At 50.0% G+C, this 24580-nt stretch overlaps 1 protein-coding gene and 1 long non-coding RNA gene across 7 annotated transcripts in view; one reads left to right on the plus strand and one right to left on the minus strand.

Annotated features, from left to right (window-relative positions):
* The window catches only part of COG2 (component of oligomeric golgi complex 2), a 54080-nt gene extending 46085 nt beyond the window's left edge, over positions 1–7995 (plus strand). Inside the window, exons 14-18 of the mRNA XM_002717389.6 lie at positions 869–941; positions 1212–1354; positions 4103–4242; positions 5390–5570; positions 7367–7995. Coding sequence (XP_002717435.1) covers positions 869–941; positions 1212–1354; positions 4103–4242; positions 5390–5570; positions 7367–7468 — 639 coding nt within the window. The 3' untranslated portion in view covers positions 7469–7995. The remainder of the gene's footprint in view (positions 1–868; positions 942–1211; positions 1355–4102; positions 4243–5389; positions 5571–7366) is intronic.
* Positions 7373–23599, minus strand: LOC149122591 (uncharacterized). Of its 6 annotated transcripts, none has more exons than XR_016218972.1 (5): positions 22830–23598; positions 20872–20970; positions 16112–16427; positions 11198–11250; positions 7373–8416 (listed from the first exon to the last, which is right to left on the minus strand). It is a non-coding gene; the product is annotated as an uncharacterized LOC149122591 (long non-coding RNA). The 6 variants fall into 6 exon arrangements; XR_016218971.1 differs by lacking the exon at positions 20872–20970 and having other exon boundaries at positions 7373–8200; positions 8290–8416; positions 22830–23589; XR_016218975.1 differs by lacking the exon at positions 20872–20970 and having other exon boundaries at positions 16112–16418; positions 22830–23599.
* Positions 23600–24580: the final 981 nt, after the last annotated feature.

A 24580-nucleotide genomic window follows, 5' to 3' on the forward strand; every position in this document is an offset into this window, starting at 1 on the left:
GCCTGTTCCGGAAGAATCAGAGGTGCTCAGTTCTGTGTTTTCACAGAGTAGAACAAGCAGGAGACGGACACCATTTGTCCTCATGGGCGCACAGGTGCTCCAAGAAAGAACACTTCATTCCTCATCCCGGTGTTTCTCCAACAGACGGTCTCCACCCCAGGTTTCTGAGAACACAGGGAACACTGCTCCTCCAGCTCGCGCCTGCTCTCCAGTGTCCTGTTGACCTGTTGCCCCCAGTCGTGGTGTGACAAGCTCCCCACGAATCCAGGCTCCTCCCGCTTCTGTCAGTAACTCAGCTTTGCTCAGACATGACCTTTGATGGTCTGTATTTTAATTATTTTAATTCCCTTGCTTGAAGATTTTTCTATTAATATTTAGTCTTCAGCCAGACTTTGAAAGTACTGAAAAATTAAAGCTTCTTCCTCTTATTTTCTCTGTATAGGTTACATATATTTTTGCTTTTAACACTGAGAGGACTTTGAGAGATGAATTTTCTGTTTAAGTCCTCTGATACGTAATTTTGCTTTCCTCAAGTTTAAATACTTTGGTGGTGCTTAAACAAATACAGTTGTATGTTTTGACCAAGATAGGGACTTTCTAATGAGCTTTTTGATGTCATGGAGAGCCACAGAATACAAAACTTTTGCTTATTCTCTAAGCCTGTTCATAGCTCTTAAACTGTTGTTCCCATGTTGTTGAGATCTTTTATGGTGAAAGCATTAAGATTGTTGCTTCCTTTGATGAATCACACTAAAAGTCCCGATCTTCATTTCACCATTAACAATATTCAATTAACAGTATTCAATATTGCCTCTTCCCTTGATTTATACAAAAGTAAATAAATATATAAAGTGTATTTTTATTTCAGCTTCCAGAACTCCTGGAAATAATCAAGCCAAAACTTGAAATGATTGGATTTAGCAATTTTTCTTCTATCTCAGGTAAGGTCAACAAATCTTTGAGTAAGAAATAGTTTAAAATCAAATTTCAGAGACTTTAGGGTATATTTAGGTTAACATTTTCTTTCCTAGTTGTAAAGCTTTGATTATTTCTGTATTCTGTTCTGGGGGTTTAACTTTCCCAAATAAGATCTTCTGTCTAATAATTTGACGTATTATAGGACATGCTCTAAATTCTCTGATAATATTTAAAATAGAATACACTGAACCTGAATAAAAAAAAAACTAGACCCGGTTTTCCTATCTCCACAGCGGCCCTTGAGGACTCCCAGAGCTCCTTATCAGCCTGTATACCTCCCCTGAGCAGCAAGATCATCCAGGACCTAAGTGAGTCCTGCTTCAGGTACCTGAAAAGTGCCCTGGAGGTTCCTAGGCTGTACCGAAGAACCAACAAGGTCAGCACCGTTCTCTGAGGGAACGCTGAGGCGGGGAAATGTTTGTTAGAAAAGCTGAAGGTGGGCACTGGGGGGCGTGGTCAAGTGAGTCACAGGAATGGGTTCTCCAGGGTGGCTTGAGGCTGACTTAATCAGGCCCATTCAAAATATTGTGTGTGAGGAGAGGGACATTTCTGCAAGCGAGTGGTCAGGTGCCTCGGGCAGCACAGAGGAGATCACTTGGTCTGTATAGTGTGGACTTTTTCTGGATTCTTTTGAATAGGTTTTTCTTTTTTTTTTTTTAATGAAATCATTTTAATAACATTTATAAGCCCTGTACTTGTTCATCTTCATGTCTTGTATTCCAAAAAAAATTTAATTTAAAATTTTCCCTTCATCTTGTCCTCTTTTTAAATAACATTTGAAGAGCTGTGTTTAATATATATGTGTATATGCAAGGCATTTATAAGAAACATTGGCGGCCGGCCTGCGGCTCAGTAGGCTAATCCTCTACCTAGCGTCGCCGGCACACCGGGTTCTAGTCCCGGTCAGGGCACCGGATTCTGTCCCGGTTGCCCCTCTTCCAGGCCAGCTCTCTGCTGTGGCCTGGGAAGGCAGTGGAGGATGGCTCAAGTGCCTGGGCCCTGCACCCCATGGGAGACCAGGAGAAGCGGCTGGCTCCTGCCTTCAGATCAGCACGGTGGGCCGGCCGCAGCACGCCAGCCATGGCGGCCATTGGAGGGTAAACCAAAGGCAAAAGGAAGACCTTTCTCTCTGTCTCTCTCTCTCACTGTCCATTCTGCCTGTCAAAAAAAAAAAAAAAAGGAAAAAGAAACATTGGCAGGAATGTTCAAAGTGAAGCCTTCTGTTTACTTATTTTATATGACAGTGATTTGGAGAATTTTTACCAGTTTTTCATTTTCCCTATTGAATGCTCATTTTTATACATGTATTCCCATTTCATTTCATTGCTAGATCTCACGTAATTCTCCCTGTAATTTTATTTTTTCTCAAAGTCTTTAAGTAAGTTAACTTCAAGACTTTGGGACCTGTTTACTTTAGACTTAGGACCTGTGAAAATGTTGGAAAACATGGTGCTATTTTGGAGTGTATATGGAGTTCCTGTAAACATACCTGGCTTAAATCCGACCTTTTGCTTACCTGCTGAATGTGGAGTCCTTGTCTGCTATTTGTGTTACTGAGATTAGTGCCAGTTCCCTCTATGGCTGTTTCATCCTTCATTTTAAATTCTGGGGGGGCCGGCGCTGTGGCGCACTAGGTTAATCTTACACTGCCTGCGGCGCCGGCATCCCATATGGGCGCCAGGTTCTAGTCCCAGTTGCTCCTCTTCCAGTCTAGCTCTCTGCTGTGGCCTGGGATAGCAGTGGAGGATGGCCCAAGTGCTTGGGCTCCTGCACCCACATGGGAGACCAGGAAGGGACTCCTGGCTCCTGGCTTTGGATCGGCGCAGCTCCGGCCATGGCAGCCATTTGTAGAGTGAACCAATGGAGGGAAGACCTTCTCTCTGTCTCTCTCTCACTGTCTGTGAACTCTACCTGTCAAATAAATTAAAAAAAAAAAAAAAAAAAAAAAAATTCTGGGACAGGCAAGGCCCAGCATAAGTGTGCAGTAGATTAAGCCACTGCTTGAAACACTGGCATCCTGTGTCTAAGTGCCAGTTCAAGTCCCAGCTGCTCTGCTTCCAATCTAGCTCCCTGCTAATGTTCCTGGGAAAGTAGCAGACGATGGCCCAAGTACGTGGGCCCTGCCATCCATATAGGAGGCCCAGATAGAGTTTCTGGCTCTTAGCTTTCGCCTGGGCTACACTTGGCTCTTGCAGCCATTTGGAGAGTGAGCCAGCAGAGGGAAGTATGCCCACATACGCACACACACATTCACACTCACATACTCACATGCATGCTGTCACTCTGCCTTTCAAATAAATAAATAAATAGATCTTTTTAAAAATATGGAACGTGCAATAGAATTACTACTTGTAACAGAAGCCCCTTGTCATCTAAATTGCTTTTTCTGGTTTGACTTGAAGCTAGAAGGGAGAGACCTGTTTGTTTTATATTGCAAAATACATTATTTTTCTTTCAGTGATCTGTCAACTTTCCCTTCCTGCTAGGTGAGGCTGTTAGAATAGTATAGTTAGTTATTGAGTTTGCATTGTGGATCAGACTCTCTGCTAAACCCTTTACATACACATTACTCTTCCTAGGAAGTGGCTGCTAACATCCTTATTTACGGATGAAGAAAGCAAAGCTAAAAAAGCTGTAATTACTCATCCTAGATCCTTGCTTCTCAAATGATACTTTATTGCCTGGCAACATTAGCATCACCCCAGGGGAGCTTGTTAGAAGTGCACAGTCTCAGAAGTCAGCCACACCCCACTCACATCCCCATGGAATTAGAACTGAATTAACTTAGCAAGATGGCTAGGTCATCAGCAAGGGCATGCAGTTATGGCTGCTTGCCCTGGGGGCTGGCCGCAGGTGACTGCAGCATTGAAGGCGGTCTGGCTCCAGGTGTGCTCTCTTGCTTACCTTTCTTGACCCCCTCCTGTTCTCCGGGCAGCTGTCTATGACATCTGTGTACTTTTGGGGAGGGGTAGAGGTTGAATGCTCTCAAAACTGAAACAGTAGCAGTATCTTTATTTTTTAACATTTTTCTTTTTGTGTCTGTCTCTCTCCCTTCCCCTTCCTCCCCCTCTCTTTCTTCCTCTTTATTTTTGTGCATCTTTCACTCCTACCAAAATTATTCCAGGAGGTCCCAACTGCAGCTTCCTCCTACGTGGACAGTGCCTTGAAGCCATTCCACCAGCTTCAGCGTGGACACAAGGATAAGCTCAAGCATGCAGTAATTCAGCAGTGGCTGGAAGGAGCTCTGTCAGAGAGCACGCATAAGTAAGTAACTTAAAAGTAGACCTCCTGGGACTTGCCGGAAGAGTCCAAGGCAGGCGTTGCATGTAGATAAGGTAGCGGGAACATGAGAGCACTTTGTCACTGAATGAATCTGAACAGTGTCGCGTGACACACACACGCACACACACACCCCCTCTGGGCCGCCTGCCTCCACCTGGTCTGGTTGGTGTTTGCGGGGCCCCGCCTGCCTTTACTGTCCCTGCTGCCATCTCACTGCAGCTGCCATTCTTCCCAGTCAATCACATTCCCCTCCTCTCCTCGGGCTTCAGTCCAGAGCAGCGCGCAGACAACCATCTTCCGCTGGTGAGATGCTTGGAACCAAGGAAGAAAACCATGCATTTTTTTAAATTAATGAATCAGTTTATTTTTTAAGGAATCCAAATTTGAAAACCGTGCATCTTTAAGTGTAATTTCAACTGACAGAGAATTGATTTCTATAATCCTTCAGTGTCTATTCATTTCCAGTTAAATCTACTTTTCCCCAAATGGCAGCATTGAGTTGCATCAAAAAAGTATATTATTTAATTATTGATTGCTTATTAATAGTTAATTTCACAGTATTATTTTATATCATTGCTTTTGGTAAGCAGCCATTTGAACCTTAACAGTCGTGTCTACTGTTGCTCTTTTGGGTAAATGTATTCCAAATGTAATGTCACCAGCTTGTGGACAAAGTTTTGAAACATAGCTCATTTATAATTTGAAAATTATGTCCAGAATATTTTGAAGGCAATGAATTTTATTTAAAATTCTGAAATACTTAGGCTTTAAAAGATGAACTGTTCCTAGAATTGATTGCGAATGAAGTTGTTGCTTGATACAGAGAATGAGTGGCACTTGTCCACCCTCAGGACATGAAAGTCAAATTGGTCTGTGATTTTCTCTTAGCATTCAGGATTAAAATTTCAAACAATCCATGCATATATTTCTTTTAGGTTCTTAGAATACCATCCTGGAGACTTAAGACCCTATTTTTCTTAAAATCTGAAGAAGCGTTAAATATTTCCCATGATTAAATGTTTATTGGGAAGGGGTTTTTAATCTTAAAAACCTTTTTTTTTGGTCTGCACTGCCAGTAACTCTGGTGTTACATAGCCTCCCTTTCACCGGTAACTGTCTTATGCCCAAGGTATTATGAAACTGTGTCTGATGTCCTGAACTCTGTGAGGAAAATGGAAGAGAGCCTGAAAAGGCTGAAACAAGCCAGAAAAACCACTCCCACCACTCCTGTCGGTCCCAGCGGTGGCATGAGCGATGACGACAAGATCAGGCTGCAGCTGGCCTTGGATGTGGAGTACCTGGGAGAGCAGGTAACTCGTCAGCTGCTGGCACTGACAGCGAGTCCAAAACCAAAGTCTGAGGGCCCAGCTGGTGCCTGGTGGCTCGCTGAGCTTAGAGGTGCTGTTGTGGTGTCGAGTGAGAGTCATGCCCCAGATTACCCTGAAAGGTTCGGGGGTTTTACCTAGGAACTGTGAGAAAGCAAAGAGGAATACTGGGAAATCCCTCTGCAGTCTGATTGCCTGAGCTTCGCTGCTGTTGACGTCTGCGGGTCCATGAAGTTCGAGCCCATGACAGACAGTGCCCTTTTTCCCACTGCCTGCCGCGTAATTGGGCTTTTGAAGTACTTAGAATAACTATGAAAGCAAGCATTCCCCTGTGGTACATGAGAGGTGTCTGAGCACAGCTTTGCTTCTCTGCCCGAGTTAATGCCCAAGGTTTAGAATCATTGCCTAGGGCTGGCTGATGCCGAGCGTGCCGTCACTCGGGAGGCAGTGTGGAAGACGCAGTGCCTTTCGCTCCTGCTGAGGTGACGTCCTCATAGGATCCTGCAGCTTTCAGCTGTTGAGAAGCTGGCTTCTCAGCCTCGGCAGACCTTCGCGGGTAGGTGCTGTGGCGCAGCGGGCTCAGGTGTGACCCCGGCATCCCATGCCAGAGTTCTGGTTCAGGTCCAGCTGCGCTGCTTCAATTCAGCTCCCTGCTAATGTGCCTGGGAAGTCAGTGAATGATGGCCCAAGCACTTGAGCCCTTGCAACTCACATGGGAGACCCCGGTGGAGTCCCACTGGGCTCCTGGCTTCGTCCTGCCTCAGCCCTGTTGTTGCAGCCATCTGGAGAGTGAACCAGCAGAATGAAGATCTCTGTCTCACTGTTTCCTTTTCTCTTTCCCTCTGACTTTCAAGTAAGTAAACAAACAACAGAATAAATAAACCTTAAAAAAAAAAAAAAAAAGGAAGACCTTTGCCAGAGAAAAGGGAATGAAACCGTAAACTCTCCATCAGAAGATACTTGGTTTTCAAGCTCACTAAGGAATTTCTTTTATACATGAGTCATCACTGAAAATGTTTTTTCTGCTGTGAGGTGACTTTAGAGATATGTCCTGGCAAAAGGCACTCGCTTTGTTTCTTTGTCACAAAAGAAACTTAAAATCTTTTGACAAGCAGGAAAGCTTGTTGTTTGAAACATGAGGAGTGAAAAAGCTAAAGAGAAATGGAAGAAGGGAGGGATGGAGAGGAGGAGCAAGAGCAGAGACAGTCCCGTGGTCCTGGGGCCCAGAGCTGGTCACTGAGGGTGGACAGATCTCCCCTGGGGTGGGGGGAGGTGCTACTGCTTTCATAATACAAAAGTTAGAACATAGTGTGTCGTGTCTTGGTCACCATAGTACGCCCCAGTTGCTGTGTCAGTCTCCTCAATTTGTCAGACTCTAAGAAAAGATTGCTAGTGGTATGTTAAGAAAGTAAGCTCAGGCTAATACTTTTTTTGAAAATCTTCCACTTAAAAAAAAATCACTTTTATATTTCTTTCAGTGGGAAATTTTCTCCTAGCATTTTTTTTCAAGTCCACAAAAGAGGCTTTTATCCTGATGAAGTCTGATTTCATAGACCGAGATAAATCAGCGAACTAGCTTCTTAAGATGCAGTGTTTGACCCCAGAACAGTAGCATTTTGCAACAGGATAAACGTTCGCTGTAAAGGAGATAGTGTCCTGCCAGTCTTATCCTGGTGTAGTAGAGGGTGGGGTGGATATTGTGGTTCCGTTTTTTATGCGGGTCTGGTTTTCCCCGTTCGGCTTAAATTGCAGTAACAGGATTCATTCTGTGGCCTTTGCAGATACAAAAGATGGGCCTGCAAACAAGCAGCATAAAAAGCTTCCCAGCTCTGTCCGAGCTTGTTGTTGCTGCCAAGGACCAGGCAGCAGCAGAGCAGCCGTAAGCATCTGGGACGGCCCCGGGGGAGAGGAGCGTTGACTCTGAGCCCGAAGGGAAGAAGGCGGCTCTGTTCTCCCAGCAGGCCTGCGCAGCGAGCGGTGCTGCCAGCGTCGCCCCGGCAGCGCCGTGCGTCTTCCCAGCGAATTTGGGACTTCTTTTGCCCAAAAAGAACACTAACGCCTTTTTCCATTGTATGGAAGACAGTTTTTAAGACGTTTGAAACTTTCTACTATAGTTTACAGAACAAATTATTTTATTTTTATTGTAAATCTTAGCGTGGAAGAGCTGATTTCTAAAACATGATTAAAGTAAATATATATGTACGAATGTAGAAGGTCTCCGTGATCCTGCCGTCGGGAGTGACAGCTGCAGTGCTGCACTGCGTGGAAACCGTGCAGATGGAGAGGACGGCCCCTCCTGAGGGCGGTTCCCCGCGCTCCCCAGCTCTGTAAGACGGGGCTGCTGATCAGGCCTGTCAGGAGCTAGGCCCAGCAGGAAGGGTCTGCTTCCTAATAAAAGAGTCTGCCACGAGCGTCTGCACCTGTTATTTGTGAATTCAGACACGTGAAGTATTCCTCATCACTCGAGCCCGGCTGTGCACCTGTTCCCTTAGAGGCAAATGCCTCACTTTTAGAGACACCTGTGGGAATGGTCTGTCCAGCTCAGAGCCTCCCTTTAGACCTGTGGGACTTCTGTTCCATGGAAGAATAGCAGGTGCGTGGTCCACAGAAGGCAGCTAAAGTAGGAGTTGAGAACACTGGTAAGAAGACTAGGAGGCAGTAGGTGGTTCCTTCACTCACCTAATTACACTTGCAGTCAACGCACCGTGTGGACCCCGTCCTTAGCTCTGGCACCTGTGCTTTCAACTTGATGATTACATGACAACAGCAGCTTTGATTCCCATAGCCTTACACTTCTTCACATCTCAGTCTCCTCCTTGTTCAAAGGTTAGCTGCAGAGAGAGAAAGGGAAAGAAGAGATAACGAGAGAATTGAGAAAGCAGATCCTGGAGTTGGAGGGAAGGATGTTTTAGCACAGTGCTGAGCCCTGGCTAGGGAAGTGAGAGGGAGCATGAAGAGGGGACCCCAGTGAAAGCACCGACAGCCATGGCTGTATGGAGCCCAGGAGCTTCCCAGTGCCCCAGCCCCTACCCAGGCAGGGCTTCCACTTCCTGGGAGGCGGGCCTCAGGCAATGGCACCCTGGGCCGTTTCCTGCTCCCTGTGTAGACAGCAGCCAAGGCCCTGCCCCTGGGTGGGGAAGTGTCTGGTTGTGCAGCTCAGTGTTGGGCATGGTCAGCCACAGAACCATAGAAGAGACAAGGCAGAAGGGGGTTATTCTAAGTGCTTGGCCTGAACAATGTAGGAGCTGGCTCACCAGCCTTCGCAAGGCTGCTGTGGGCTGCGGTGCCGGACCTGCAGCCAGCAGGGGCACTGTCAGAAAGGAGAGATGGATGGGAAGTGGGAGAGTTTACCTCGGGTAAGCAGAGCCTGCCTCCCAAGTTCAGTGACGAGGCAAGCTGCAAGGGAAGCTGGCTGCTTCTAGAAACTGTACAAGTATGTGGCCAGGACTTGAGGAAGCTGAAGGAAGAGCTCCAATGGGGCTGGAGGAGCTTCAGGCCTACCAGTGTCCCCCATCAACAGGCGGGCCCACAGCTCTGTTCTGTGTGTTCCCCTGGCCCTGCGGCAGCCTGCCGAGTGCAGATGTGTGGCTGCTTGGGTGCATCTTCCAAATCCTGTACAGATTGCTCTGGGAGCCAACCTGGACCTCAGACCACGTGAGCCAGGGCATTGCAGGGAATGTAGTTCCAGTCTTGCTAAGTGACCCAGTGGAAAGCTACCTGAGCCTGTGTCAAGAAGACACCCTAAGTGTCCCCATCCCCCTGGCTGCTACAACTCCAGCATTGTTCCCATTTACAGAAGGCACTTAGACAAATTAGGTCACAGAGATAACCATTAAGTGGGATTTAAACCCAGGCAAGGTAGTTCCAGAGCTCAAGCTGCCAACTGCTTAGTAATTCTGCCTGCTATCAGCACTGGAGTAGAGAAGCGAATAGTTCAGGATTGGAACCCACGTTGATTCCTTGACCTTTGTGAAGTCCAGGCTCAAATGAGATTCACTAACACTGCCTTTCTGAACTTGTCTCACTTAGCAGCAGCGTTGATGTCATAGTATCTTTCTTGGGCTTGAACAAATATTTCGGTTAAAAGCTAATAGTTTTGGGGCTGGTGCCATGGCGTAACAGGTAAGCCGCCGCCTGCAGTGCCGGCATCCCATATGGGCTCCAGTTCAAGTCCCGACTGCTCCACTTCCAATCCAGCTCTCTGCTATGGCCTGGGAGAGCAGTAAGAGGTGGCCCAAGTCCTTGGGCTCCTGCACCCACGTGGGAGACCCGGAAGAAGCTTCCGGCCCCTGGCTTCGGATCAGCGCAGCTCTAGTCATTGCGGCCAATTGGGGAGTGACCCAGCAGATGCAAAACCTCTCTCTCTCTCTCTCTCTCTCTCTGCCTCTGCCTTTCAAATAAACAAATCCTTAAAAAATAATACGTTAATAGTTTCAGAGCACTGGCCTGTAGCTACCCCCATTACTTCTCTCTATTGAAAAGTGTTTAAGGCCGGCGCCACGGCTCACTAGGCTAATCCTCTGCCTAGCGGCGCTGGCACACCAGGTTCTAGTCCCAGTTGGGGCGCCGGATTCTGTCCTGGTTGCCCCTCTTCCAGGCCAGCTCTCTGCTGTGGCCAGGGAGTGCAGTGGAGGATGGCCCAGGTGCTTGGGCCCTGCACCCCATGGGAGACCAGGAAAAGCACCTGGCTCCTGGGTCCTGCCATCGGATCAGCGCGGTGCGCCGGCCGCAGCGGCCATTGGAGGGTGAACCAACGGCAAAGGAAGACCTTTCTCTCTGTCTCTCTCTCACTGTCCACTCTGCCTGTCAAAAAAAAAAAAAAAAAAAGAAAAAGAAAAGTGTTTAATAGTATTGCTCTGGGGAATCATGATTGAATAAAGTTTGGGAATGATATAATACTCCTTTGCTGCAAAACTAACTGGTTTCAACTTTATAATGCAGAAGCTCAAAAAGGATCTCAGACACAGAGTGGTTTCTTGCTGGTACAATAGAATGCTGCTAGGGAGGTGGTGAATAGGCCGTGCGGGGACCCAGCTGGCTGGAAGGCGGCCATCTCCAGCCTCTGGCTTCCAAGTTCACCCTGGGGCAGCCTCCCGTAGTCACTTCCAGGGCTGCCCTGGGAAGTTACAGTGCGGTGGCTAGAAAACAGAAGGGGGTTCTCTCATGGTCCTGGGAGCAGAAGTTCAGAGGGTGTGGGCAGGGCTGTGCTCCCTCTGCAGGTGCTAGGGGAAGCTCTTTGCCTGCCCCCTCCATTTTCTGTGGCTCGAAGTAGTCCTTGGCTTGGGGCAGCAGACCTCCATCTCGGCCTCATCTTTGCATGGCCTTCTCTCTGGCTTGTCCCCTTCTGATTCTTACATGGACACATGTCCCTCCCTAGATGGGACGTAGTACCTACCCAGTCAAGCCATGATCCCTAGTTGATATCCGCAAAGACCCTTCTCCCCAGTAAAGTTCCAGGTTCCAGGTGTTGGAGCGTGGGCATATCTTTTTGGAGGCCACCATTCAGCCCACTCCTCACTCTGCAGCCAACCAGAAAGAGAGAAGGAGGTGAGAGGAACCCCAAGGCATGGTTGGGGCCCCAGCATGAGTGAGCCTGCAATATGTCCACTCACCCTGGTGCCTGGAGCTCAGTCACAGGCTAGAAACAGCAGTCCAGCTGTGCGACCTGGGAGAAAAGGGACTTGAAGCTTCTTCAGAATGTTGCAACCTGCTCCCTGAGGTCTTTATCAAGGATTATCTGCAGCTCCTTAGAATGATGTGGGCTCAGTGACAGGACAGCGCTGTCCCATGGATCACTAACCCTGGTGATGAACTAGGAGTGGCGAGAACTCAGGAAGTCTGCAAGCAAAGGGTTAAGTGCTGGGTTCCCTTTGTAACAGACCCTGAAACTCTGGTATCGGATTCTGAAGTTACTGAGACTGGAGCATCAGCTCCGGGAATGGGGGCCAGCATGACCGTGCCTTGGGACACATAGACCTTCAAGCTGTGTCCATGTTCAGAGCTCAAGAGCAGTGATACATTTCAGATCTGAGGCAACCGTAGTAGTGTTTAAGCAAGATGCCAGGTGTCAGGGCCGGCACTGCGGCATAGTGGGCTAGGCCTCTGTGGTGCTAGCATCCCAGGGCACCACTGGTTCAAGTCCCGGCTGCTTCTCTTCCTTTTTTTTTTTTTTTTTTTTTTTTTTTTGTGACAGGCAGAGTGAGCAGTGAGAGAGAGACAGAGAAAGGTCTTCCTTTTTTTCTGTTGGTTCACCCCACAATGGCTGCTGCAGCCGGCGTACCGCACCAATCCGGAGCCAGGAGCCAGGTGCTTCTCCTGGTCTCCCATGGGGTGCAGGGCCCAAGGACTTGGGCCATCCTCCACTGCACTCCCGGGCCATAGCAGAGAGCTTGCCTGGAAGAGGGGCAACCGGGACAGAACTGGCGCCCCGATCAGGACTAGAACCCGGTGTGCCAGCGCCACAGATGGAGGATTAGCCTATTGAGCCATGGCGCTGTCCTGCTCCTCTTCCAATCCAGCTCTCTGCTTATGGCCTGGGGTAGCAGTGGAAGATGGCCCAAGTGCTTGGGCCCTTGCACCCACATAGGACCCAGGAGCTTCTTCCTGGTCTCCTACGCGGGTGCAGGAGCCGAAGCATTTGGGCCATCTTCCACTGCTTTCCTAGGCATAGCAGAGAGCTGGATCGGAAGTGGAGCAGCTGGGGCTCAAGCCGGCACCCATATGGGATGCCAGCACCGCAGGCGGTAGCTTTACCTGCTGTGCCACAGTTCCAGCACCTCAAATAGCTTTCATTTGTGGTCAAACTTCAACCATCGGAGTTGTCCTTTTATTCTCAGCTCTCACTAATTGCACTAAGATGTACTATAATCTGTCTTTCAGGGGGTATTTTGATTGTCTAAATTCGATGGAGTGATTGTTACAGGGTGCACGATTAAAACAGTGAGGATTTGAGATCAAACCAGGAGTCTTTATAGCCAGCTGGCGACTGCCTTTCCCACCAAGCAAGTCCGGAGAAGACAGCAGCGAGTTGCAGTCGTGGGGGGGGGGGGGGGTTAAATCAAAGCCACATTCTGTTAGGAGCAGTTAATCATGTGGCATCTGATTCCCTCCGGTACCAGAGGTTTCCTTAATGCTCAGTCAACAACCCACACACCTCTACTTTTACCATCTTGAGGTTTCACGCTTTTAGAACACCCCACCTTGTCACATTCCCTGCTGGTTTCACTTGGGAGTCAAATAGATGACTCTCACAGGAACACATAACTCAGTCTGGTTGGTTCTAGTAAACCCAGCATTTGAGACACATGGGTGTCGCTCCCCGTCTTCGTGGAGGAACGACACTAAACCCTGCCTAGGCTTCATATCCGAGTCACGGCACCATTATGTCGCTCCCCCTCTTCGTGGAGGAACGACACAGGACCCTGCGCTGTTCTTTGTCTGCTTGGCCCTCCCCGGGTTTACTGCTGGTTCTTCCCGGGTTGGCTACCGTCCCTTCCACCTCCGTGGAAGGGCGGTTCCCCCTGCCACTTTCCCCACTTCCGCGGGGGAGCGGCACACCGCCGGCCGGCTCTCTCAGGGGCTGCTCAGATGTTCCTCAGGTGTTCCTGGTGCATGTTGTCTCTCTCCTCCTTTATAGTCCTCTTCCGCCAATCCCAACTCTGCTACCCACACGCTGAGTACGCTGCTCTCCTCCAATCAGGAGCAGGTCCTGCTGTTTATTGGTTGAACTGGAGGCAGCTGTATAGAAGCTGTTTCCTCTTCTCTCAGCGCCATATTGTGGGAGAGCAAATGCATAGAATAAGTCTTAATTCCAGTAACTTAGTCTAGTCCGAGTTGCTCCCCACAGATCCCCCTTTCTTTTTATTTTTGGCGTTGATACGCGCCTGTCTTCGGTGCCCCGCAGTGCAGACTCTGCTCTGCTTGCTAGAGTTGCCCACAGGTGCTTACAAGCCCTACCAATCAGGCAAATTGAATCCGGGTCCTCTCTTCGCCATGTTGTGAGGAGGTTTTTAGGCGCTGATGCGTGCCTGTGTTCGGTGCCCTGCAGCGCATGCTCTGCTCTGCTCGAACTGCCTGCAGGTGCTTACAAGCCCTACCAATCAGGCAAACCGAATCCGAGCCTTCTCATTGCCGTATTGTGGGGAGACTTATTGATGTTGATTCATGCCTGTCTTCGGTGACCTGCAGTCGCCCACAGGTGCTTATCGTCTTACTAATCAGGCAGACCGAATCCAAGCTCTCTCATTGCCGTGTTGTGGGGAGGCCTTATTTTTCTCTATTTCTCTACCTCCGGGCATTCCTATTTCTCCTATTTTACTTCTATCTACCAGCATTCCTATTTCTCTCATTTTACTTCTAAACTTCTGTTTCTCTTATCCCCGCGGCTTCCCGGTGCCCGCCCCGAGGCTGCTTCTCGGCGCCTCCCCCGCGGCGGCTTCCCGGCTCTGCGCGCTCCGCGGTCTCCGCGCCCTTTGCGCCCGCACCACGGCCTTCGCGCTAGCCCCACGTTTCCTACTCACGCCCCGTGCGCTCTCCCCGTTTGTGCCCCGCACGCTCTCTCTGCACGCAGCGGCTTCCGCGAGTCACACAGCCTAGCTCACGTTTCCGCCACCGGTATTCAGTCTAAGTTCCCCGGGCTAACCTGGCAAATTCAACCTAGCTCACGTCTGCGCCTTTCGGTTTGGCTTCCCGTCTTTTGCTCCCCGGGCTAATCTGACGGATTCCAACCTGGCCCACGTCTCCACCTCTGGTTCCAGCTTTTCGCCCCTTATTCCCCGGGCTGACTCGACGAATCCCAAGGTAGCTTACGTCTCCGCCTCAGCCTGCCCCCGCAGCTTCATCCTCCCTAACATATTTTTCTCTACCCGGTATGTTTCCCTAACTTTTCTTCCAACAATATTCCCCTCTCATTTCTCCTGGCTTCTCCCCACAGTCCGTATCCGAGTCTAAGTTTCTTCTAGGTTTCACTTTCACTTTCAACCTGCAGTCCGTATCTGAGTCTAAGTTTCTTCTTGCTTTCACTTTAAATCCTAGCTTTCAATCCTAACTTCTTTCCCACAGTCCGTATCCGAGTCTATGCCTAGGCTTTCGATAGCTTCTTCCGGCACCTTTTCTGTCCGGCTTTTCCCTAGGCTCTTCTAGTCTCTCTCTCCGGTATTTTCCCACTTCTTCCCGTTTCTTCCCTCCTAGGTTTCTTATCCAAGTCACGGCACCATTATGTCGCTCCCCGTCTTCGTGGAGGAACGACACTAAACCCTGCCTAGGCTTCCTATCCGAGTCACGGCACCATTATGTCGCTCCCCGTCTTCGTGGAGGAACGACACTAAACCCTGCCTAGGCTTCATATCCGAGTCACGGCACCATTATGTCGCTCCCCCTCTTCGTGGAGGAACGACACAGGACCCTGCGCTGTTCTTTTGTCTGCTCGGCCCTCCCCGGGTTTACTGCTGGTTCTTCCCGGGTTGGCTACCGTCCCTTCCACCTCCGTGGAAGGGCGGTTCCCCCTGCCACTTTCCCCACTTCCGCGGGGGAGCGGCACACCGCCGGCCGGCTCTCTCGGGGGCTGCTCAGATGTTCCTCAGGTGTTCCTGGTGCATGTTGTCTCTCTCCTCCTTTATAGTCCTCTTCCGCCAATCCCAACTCTGCTACCCACACGCTGAGTACGCTGCTCTCCTCCAATCAGGAGCAGGTCCTGCTGTTTATTGGTTGAACTGGAGGCAGCTGTATAGAAGCTGTTTCCTCTTCTCCCAGCGCCATATTGTGGGAGAGCAGATGCATAGAATAAGTCTTAATTCCAGTAACTTAGTCTAGTCCGAGTTGCTCCCCACACATGGGGTCCAGTAGGGGTCTACAGACCCTCAGAGGCAACAAGGCTGTGGGGTGTTAAGATTTTCCGGGGCGCTTACTTCCAAGGTGTGGTTACTGACGGTGGTCCTGGTTGTGGGGGTCTTACTGAGGCATCACTTCCCTCACTGGACTCCTAGGATTAAGCAGGGGTTTGGGCCGCATCCTCTGTATGGTAAACTCAAACCCGGGGTCGTATAAGGAGACATGGTCTCATAGCCAAGGTGCATCCAGTCTGCCAACCTTCCCCTTGGTTACTGTCACTGCGACAGGGTTACAAGTGGAGACTGCTACAGCTTTTTGCAGCCCCGCTGCAGGTAAGGCTACTGTGGTGGTCCCTTCCCCTGTTTTCCATCCAGTCTACTGTGGTTTCACGACCCCTGGCAGCACAGTAGAGATGGCCATCTCCCTCACAACCAGGGCTTCCCAGAGCTGGACATGTGTATTTCACTGCACCCATAGCCTGCCCTCCATCCAGATCACACTCATTTAACCAATTATCCCCTGCCAGTTTACATAAATCAACATAGAAAGAGGGATTTCCTGCTGAATAGTTAGCTGCGATAAAAATACCATCAGATGTTCTTTTTAATTCCCAAGTGTAACCTACTAACTGGTGTGGGTGAAGAGAGTCCGCACCCTCCCCTGTTGTTAGCATGTTAAGAAGCATGGGGAAGTTTTACCTGTAGCCAGTCTCCGGCAGGGCTGGCGGTCCATCGCTCCGGATGAGGCTTCGGCTGATGAAGCTCTTTTCAACTGGTGTGGTGGATCCAATGGCAATTTCCCACTACTTTGACTGCCGTTGGTGTGGTCAAGATTATAGGCAGAGGTCCGGTCCACTGTGCCACGAGGGTTGAGGGGTTGTGTTTTTTTATCCACACCAGTTCCCCGAGTTGAATGTTGCAGACGTCAGCACCAGAGGTTGATTGGGGAAGATCTGGTCGCATGGCTCTCCAGGTTGTGGGCTTGTTGGAGGACCGTTTGCAGAGCCTGTAAGGACTTAAAGAGGGACTCATTATCCAGTTCTGCCAGCCGTTCCTCCCCTAGTTTGGGGAGTAGGGGTGGCGACCTTCCAAACATTATCTCATAGGGTTTAGACCTTTATTTTTTAAGAGATTCATTTTATTTATTTGAGAGGCAGAGCGAGAGATCAATCCTCCATCCGCTGGTTCACTCTCCAAATGGCCACAACATTCCGAAACCAGGAGCTTCTTCTGGGTTTCCCACATGAGTACAGGTGCCCAAGTACTTGGGCCATCCTCCACTGCCTTCCCGGGCCACAGCAGAGAGCTGGACTGGAAGAGGAGCAACTGGGACTAGAACCTGGGGTACCAGTGCCACAGGCAGAGGATAAGCCAAGTGAGCCGCAGCACTGGCCAAAGGGTTAGACCTTTTACAAAAGGAATATACCATGCTTGTAATAGAGCAAAGGGAAGGAGGCTCAAGTTCTCACCTATTTCTAGCTTTAATTTTGTCAAAGTTTCCTTTATGTTCCTATTCATTCTTTCTAGTTGACCTGAACTCTTTGGTCTGTAAGCTTCCAACTTATCTTTAACACCTTAGCTAGTAATTGAGTCACTTGGTGATGAACGTGGGACCATTGTTGGACCCCATTGTCAGCGGGAGGCCGAATCTGGGGACAATCTCAGAAACTAATTTCTTTACTACTACTTGGGCTATTTCTTTCTTGGTAGGGTAGGCTTCCACCCACCCAGAAAATATGTCAACAAAAACCAGAAGATAATGGTAACCATATTTTCCAGGTAATATTTCAGTAAAGTCTACTTCCCAATGTTCTCCAGGAGCCTTTACCCATAAGCGTATCCCTTGGGCTAACTCACCTGTTCGTCCCAGGTTTACGTGGGTGCAGATATGACATGTCCGCTGATCCAGTCCGGGGATGTCAGAGTGGCTGTATAACTCAGTTAATTTTGTACTTCCTAGATGGTGCTATGATGGACTTGTTCTGTCAGTTTTTTGCCGATTGCTGTTGGTAGGCACAGCATCCCATCACAAAGGCACATCCATCCCTCATGGTCCATCTCTGCCCCTAGTGACAGTCCTTTGACTTCTTCCTCTTCTGTGTAGATGGAAGGCTTTTGCAGTTTGGACGGGTGCAACAGGGAGAATCTGGAGGGCCCCCACTGGTTTTAAGGCAGCTTCCCGAGCTGTTTTATCTGCAAATGCATTTCCTTTGGCCTCTGGGGACTTCTGATGTCCCTTGCAGTGAATGACAGCTGCTTTCCTTGGTAGCTACACTGCTTCTAACAGGGCCAAGATTTCGGGCTTTTTTTTTTTTTTTTTTTTAATCTGTTTTCCTCCAGATGTTAGAAGGCCCCTCTCTTTATACAGAGCCCTGTGAACATGGGCAGTGGCAAAAGCATACCTGCCGTCTGTGTAGATGTTGACAGATTTTTCTCTGCTCCATCTTAAAGCCTGAGTTAGTGCTATTAACCCAGCCCTCTGAGCAGAATTCCATGTCCCAACGCTTGGACCCAAATGACTTCTGAGGAGGTGACTACGGCTGCACCTGCATACCTTACTCCTTTGGAGATGAAGGTGCTCCCACGGTGAACACAATAGCATCTGGGTCTTTCAGCGGGGCATCAGTCAGATCTGCCCCCAGGTTGGTTAAGGACTCCAGCACCTCCTTACAATCGTGGATGGGCTCCGATGGGTCATCATCAGGAAGCAAGGTGGCAGGATTTAAAGCAGTAGTTTAGAGGAATTTGACTCTTGGTGGGTCTAGGAGCAGTACCTGGTACTGGGGGATCCATGCATTGGAGAGCCAGCTCTCTGGGAGGCCCTGCAATAAAGCTTCCACTGAGTAGGCTGCCACTAGTTGCAAGTCCTGACCCAGAGTCAGCTTTGAGGCTTCCTTCACGAGGATAGCCATAGATGCCACAACCCTCAAACATCCTGGCCACCAGGCAGCTACATAGCCCCATCTTTTAGATAGATAGGCCACAGGTCTTTCCCATGGGCTTGGGTTAGGACCCCCTTTGCGATACCCCAAACTTCTGCCACATACAACTGAAAGAAATTTGACAAGTCTGGGAGGGCCAGGGCCGGGGCACTCTTAAAGGCTTTCTTCAGGTGCTGGCATATAGGGGCCAGGCCATTTCTGCAAAGCTCGGAATCCAAAGGCAACAGTAGCCTACGGCCCCTAAGAACTCCCCGACATGCTTTTGGTTGGGGTATCTTAAGGATGGTTTCTTTGCGGCTGGATGACAACGACCTGCTCCCTACTTTAACTCATATCCCAGGGAGGTGGACGTAGGCGTACAGAGCTGGGCCTTCCGAGCAGATATGCGGTACCCCAGATCCGCCCATTCTTGGAGCAGGTCCTCAGTGGCCTGGAGCACTCGGCCTCAGTTGTTGTTGCCACGACCTCTGGGTATTGCTGTCTGAAGCAGGTCAGGTCTTGGCTCAAAGCCTCATCAAATGGTGGGGGGTGGGGGGGTTTAAACCCCTGTGGCAGTCTAGTCCATGTCAGTTGTCCCAAGAAACTCCCTTCAGGGTCTGTCCATTCAAAGGCATAAATAGGCTGGCTTACAGCAGCCAGAGAAGACTGAAGAAGGCTTCCTTTAAATCCAGGACGGAGCACATCTGGTGGCCAGGAGGCAAGAGACTTAAAGCGTATGCGGGTGAGGCACTGTGGGGTGGATGGTCTCGACCCATTCGCTGACCTCCCAGAGATCTTGCACTGGCCTGTCATCGGGGGCCCCAGGCTTTTGGACGGGTAACAGAGGTGTGTTCCATGCTGACTGGCAGGGAAGGAGGGTGCCTGACTTTCAGAGTCTGTCAACGTGAACAGCCATCCCTCTCTTTGTCTTTAGGCCAATTAGTTATTGCTGAACCCTCAGCAGAGCTGGTTAGTTGGACAACGATGGGGTCAGGGAAGCTGGTGGGCAGCCAATCCAGTGGGACTATCCTCTGCCTAGACCTCATGGATTGTATTATTTAATCTCTGGAGGCAATCAGTGTTTGGAGTAGAATCAGCTTCAGTTGTTAGAAGATACTCCTCAGCGGCCGGCGCCGCGGCTCACTAGGCTAATCCTCCGCCTTGCGGCACCGGCACACCGGGTTCTAGTCCCGGTCGGGGCGCCAGATTTTGTCCCAGTTGCCCCTCTTCCAGGCCAGCTCTCTGCTGTGGCCAGGGAGTGCAGTGGAGGATGGCCCAAGTGCTTGGGCCCTGCACCTGCATGGGAGACTAGGATAAGTACCTGGCTCCTGCCATCGGATCAGCGTGGTGCGCCGGCCACGGTGGCCATTGGAGGGTGAACCAACGGCAAAGGAAGACCTTTCTCTCTGTCTCTCTCTCTCACTGTCCACTCTGCCTGTCAAAAATAAATAAATAAATAAATAAAAGAAGATACTCCTCAGACAGGGGCCATGTAAGCAAGATGGAGGGTGGACCCGAGTTAAAAACCAGTTCAACCAAGTCTTGGTGGAAAGATTTGGTGGCCTGTAGTTTTCTGAGCAAGTCCCTTCCCAGTAAGGGAGAGGGACAGTCCGGCATCACCAAGGAGGAATGAGTGATAGTTCCCTTTCTCAAATTGGTGATCTGAGTCCTCGTCTATTGGATATTTTTTGTTTTTCTATAGAATAAGAAACTTTTTCTCTGTGACTTGTCCCTCTGCTTTTTGTAACACTGAATGAGTTGCTCCAGTGTCTACTAAAATCTAATAGGCTTGCCCCTTACTTCTAACGTGACCACAGGCTCCCAGGGGCTTAAAGATACGGATCCCCGGCCCCATCAGTCAGCCTCCTCCACCAAAGTTGGGGCAGGCTTTGATCTGTGCTCCCTTTGGCTCCTTTTGGGGCTCTTGTTTTTCCAATGTCCATCTTCCTTGCAGTAAACACACTGATCTTTTCTTAAGGACGATCTCGCCTTAGGGGGCCCTCGTTTGGCCTAACCGCTGGGGTTTCTTTCCTGTTCTTTAAAGGTTACCACCATAATGCTGGCCATCTTTCTTGTCTGAGTAGTAACAGACAATATTATAGATGTATCATTATAGACCCGTTAAGCCACCTCTACCAATTCAGAAAGAAGCTCTCCCTTGAACCCTTCCAGTCTTTGTAACTTACATCTATTGGGGGCTGACTGGGGCACAAACGCCACATTCGTAGTGCTGCTAGTCTCAGGTGCTCCCGGGTCTACGGGGGTATGCACCCAGTATGCTTCAAAGAGGCACTCAAGAAAAGCCACCAGGGACTCACCTGGCTTTTGGATGGTCTCGCTTACCTCAAATTAGTTGGCTTCTTTGGTGCAGCACATACTCCCCTTATGAGAATCTGGCCATACCGATCGGCAGCCTCCTTACCGCTATCATCATTTGGGGCCCCATCAGGGCGGCTAAGGGGAAATGCTCTCTCCTGTCTGATGGATTGGGAGGAAGGCTGTACATCGGGGCCCAAGACCAATTTTTAGCCCTCTTACCAGAGACGATCTCTCTCCTCCAAGGTGGAAAGGGTCTGAAGAAGCTGCTGGCAGTCATCCCAAGTCAGTCAAGAAGAAAGATTACACCCTGTGGTTTTTCTGAGAAAGAGGGGTTTTGCGGTTTCCAGTCATACAGATCACTAGTGGAAAAGGGATCCTAGACCATGCAGGGAGGTCTGCCTTCCCCTAACGGGGAGGGGGCGTGACGTAGAGGGAGGACTGGAGCAAGGGGTTGGGTGGAATCCGGAGCCTCTGCACCTGTGGGTAAAGTGGATACCTTAACCCACTCCGCATGTGCGGAGGTCTAATGAGGCCGGTCTTTTCCTGACCCTCATTGGTGGACTGGGAATGCTCCGAGGTTCTCGGAGTTACAGGAGTCGACGGGCCTGCAGGGGACGTTGGAGTGGAAGAGTCAGGGGCAGTCAGGGCCATCGCAGGGTCCCATACGGGGAGGGTCCTCTGGCAGACTTGGAATGACTGGAGGAGGTGGCTCATCCTTCCCTCAGGCCGCCAAAACACTCTTTCCTTTTGATAACTTTTCCTCGCTTTTTAGGCTGGCTTTTAGCCATGTTGGGTGATTGAAGAGGAAGCCCATCTGTTAGGTAGCAAGTCAGAAATTCAGCCTAAGTGTGTGTGAGACAGGCCTGAAGACCAGCACCTACTGTGGAAACTCCAGAAGCCCAGCATTTTGCACGGATATGGGTTACTTGATAACATGGGACAATAAAACCTTCAGTGATGCCCTAAGGGAAGCCCCCCTACTCTGTGCTGTGCCAGCAAATCTGGGGAGGAATTTGCTAATTTTCTTCCAACAAACCCTTCTGCTAGGACTCACCATCCTTTGTCCTGGAGGAGTGGGGAGAGTGGGTAAACAGACTCCATTAAAAACCTAGGGAGTCCATGGGGCTGGCACCGTGTTGCAGTAGGTTAATCCTCCGCCTGCGGCACCAGCATCCCGTATGGGCACTGGTTCTAGTCCCAGCTGCTCCTCTTCCAGTCCAGCTCTCTGCTGTGGCCTGGGAGGGCAGTGGAGGATGGCCCAAGTGCTTGGGCCTTGCACCCATGTGGGAGACCGGGAAGAATCACCTGGCTTCTGGCTTTGGATCAGCACAGCTCCAGCCATTGTGGCCATCTGGGGACTAAACCAATGGAAGGAAGACCTTTCTCTCTGTCTCTCCCTCTCACTGTCTATAACTCTACCTCTCAAATAATAAAATCTTAAAAAATAAAATAAAATAAAATAACCTAGGAGTCCAAACAGACTGCACGCTCAGCTCTGCCTCTGCTGAGCTGCCCACCTGGCCTGCCCAGGTGTATTCTCTCCATTCAACCGTGTAACCTCACTCTCCCCCAGTCCAAGTGACTGGGCGCTCACTCCCTATCCCTTCCGTTCTGATGGATGCCCTATCCCCAATAAAGCCTCATCACTCTTCTCTCTGTCTCACGCCCAAATTCTTTCTTGTGTAAAGACAAGAACCCCAGGCTTCCATGGCCTTTCCTCTGGGGACACATGCAGACCTCAGTAAACAGGGCCTCCTCAGGACGACCTGGTTTCCTGAAAATCACCCTTTGAACCTGTAAAGCTGCAGAGAGATTAGTGGTTCCTTCCGGTGGCCACCCAACATTAAAGGTTTCCCACTCCCACCCACAAAAAAGTTGGAAATCAAGAGCATTTATATCCTATCCAAAGGATCCAGTAACGCGCCTTTTGACTTCATCAAAGTTTTGCAGGAAGAAACCCAAAGGGGGGCCAGCTGGAAGAGAAGACCTCTGTCCCTCAACGAGTTAAACGCTGAGCCCCCAAGACACCACAGTGAACAAACACAGGCGACTTTACCAACAGGAAGGCTAACAGATTCCAGAGGTCTGGCCATGGAAGAAATGCTGAGTCCAGCCTTCCACGAGCCCTTGACGGGTCGACCCAGAAACCAGGATAAATCCAAACAATTTCTACTCACCAATGACTCTTCTGCTACAGACGACTCTTTCGAATTATATTTGGAGATTCTGAAAACCGTGTCGAAAAGCCGGAAGTCAGCTCGGGGCTGAGGCACGTCTCTCAGCGGCCGCCCCCTGAGCCATCCTCTCGCATCGGAGTCAATCCACTCGTCCCAAGAGGGACGGGGAACAATCTTGCTGGAGTGTACTGATTAAAACACAGCGAGACTTTGAGATCAAATCAGGAGACTTTGTAGCCAGCAGGCGACTGCCTTTCTCACCGGACAAGTCCGGAGAAGACAGCAGTTGCGGGGGGTTTTTAAAGGCAAAGCCATGTTCTGTTATGAGCAGTTAATCATGTGGGCCTGGTGAGCAAGCCGAGAGTGGGGAGCCAATCAGCAATCAACACCTCTTCCCGCCTTCGTCAGTGGCTGCGCCAGGTGTCTGGCATCTGATGCCCTCTGATACCAGAGGTCTCCTTAATGCTCAATCAACACAACCCACACACCTCTACTTTTACTGTCTTGAGGTTTTAAACTTTTACAACGGCCCACCTTGCCACAGTGACGGCACCTGGTTTCCCCATCCAACTGAAGAAACAAGACCAGTATATGAACCTGCCCTGCCTGGCCACAGGGCATGGCAGTGTAGGGGCCCAAAGAGAAGAGGGCAGCTAGAGTGGCCTGTGGTGGTCCAAGGTCCCGAGTAGAGGGCTCCAGGCCAAAGGCCAGAAGCAGGCAGAGCCCGGCCAACTTCCTCAGTGGACAGGCACTTTGCAACCCCAGGAAGCCTTGGAATTTGGTGAAGAGCTCTTTAAAAAAAAAAAAAAGAAAGAAAATAATTGGGGGCTGGCATTGTGGCAATAGTGGGTAAAGCTGCCTCCTGCAGTGCCAGCATCCCATATGGGCGCCAGTTCAAGTCCCGGCTGCTCCACTTCTGACCCAGCTCTCTGCTATGGCCTGGGAAAGCAGTACAAGATGGCCCAAGTCCTTGGGCCCTTACACCCACGTGGGAGATCTGGAGGAAGCTCCTGGCTCCTGGCTTTGGATCGGCACAGCTCCAGCTGTTGTGGCCATCTGGGGAATGAACCAGCGAACAGAAGACTTTCTCTCTCTCTCTCTCTCTCTCTGCCTCTCTGTAACTGCCTTTCAAATAAAATAAATCTTTTAAAATTATTTTATTTATTTGAAAGAGTTACAGAGAGAGGGAGGGACAGAGAGAAAGATCTTCCATCCACTGGTTCACTCCCAAAATGGCCGCAATGGCTGGAGCTGGGCCGATCTGCAGCAGAGCCAGGAGCTTCCTCCATGTCTCCCACACGGGTGCAGGGGCCCAAGCACTTGGGCCATCTTCTACCGCTTTCCTAGGCCATAAGCAGGGAGCTGGATCGGAAGAGGAGCAGCCGGGACTCAAACTGGCCCATATGGGATGCCGGCACTGCAGGCTGTCACTTTAACCCACTGCACCACAGCACTGTCCCCTAGTGAAGACCTCTTTAGGAGAAGTCCTGAGAACTGGTATTTTTGTGCTAAGTAGTCTGTGAAATGTCAGTGACTGTATGCTTGGAACCTCCCCGGTCCAGCTTCCCATCGGCAGCACTGCATGGAAGACTTGACCCAAGAGCACAGTCAGCTGGCACCGCCGTGGCCCGAGCAGCTTCCAGACGTGGAGGCAGCTAAACAGAAGAAATCGGCTGGTCTACAGCCAGCAGCCTGGATTCTGCTCCTCCTGCTCATGGCAGAACGGTCACAGATCATGGCTGTGGTCTCCA

The sequence above is a fragment of the Oryctolagus cuniculus genome, chromosome 13, assembly GCF_051225735.1.
Source record: "Oryctolagus cuniculus isolate XC-2025 breed Fujian yellow rabbit chromosome 13, ASM5122573v1, whole genome shotgun sequence".
In the NCBI taxonomy this organism is placed as follows: domain Eukaryota; kingdom Metazoa; phylum Chordata; class Mammalia; order Lagomorpha; family Leporidae; genus Oryctolagus; species Oryctolagus cuniculus.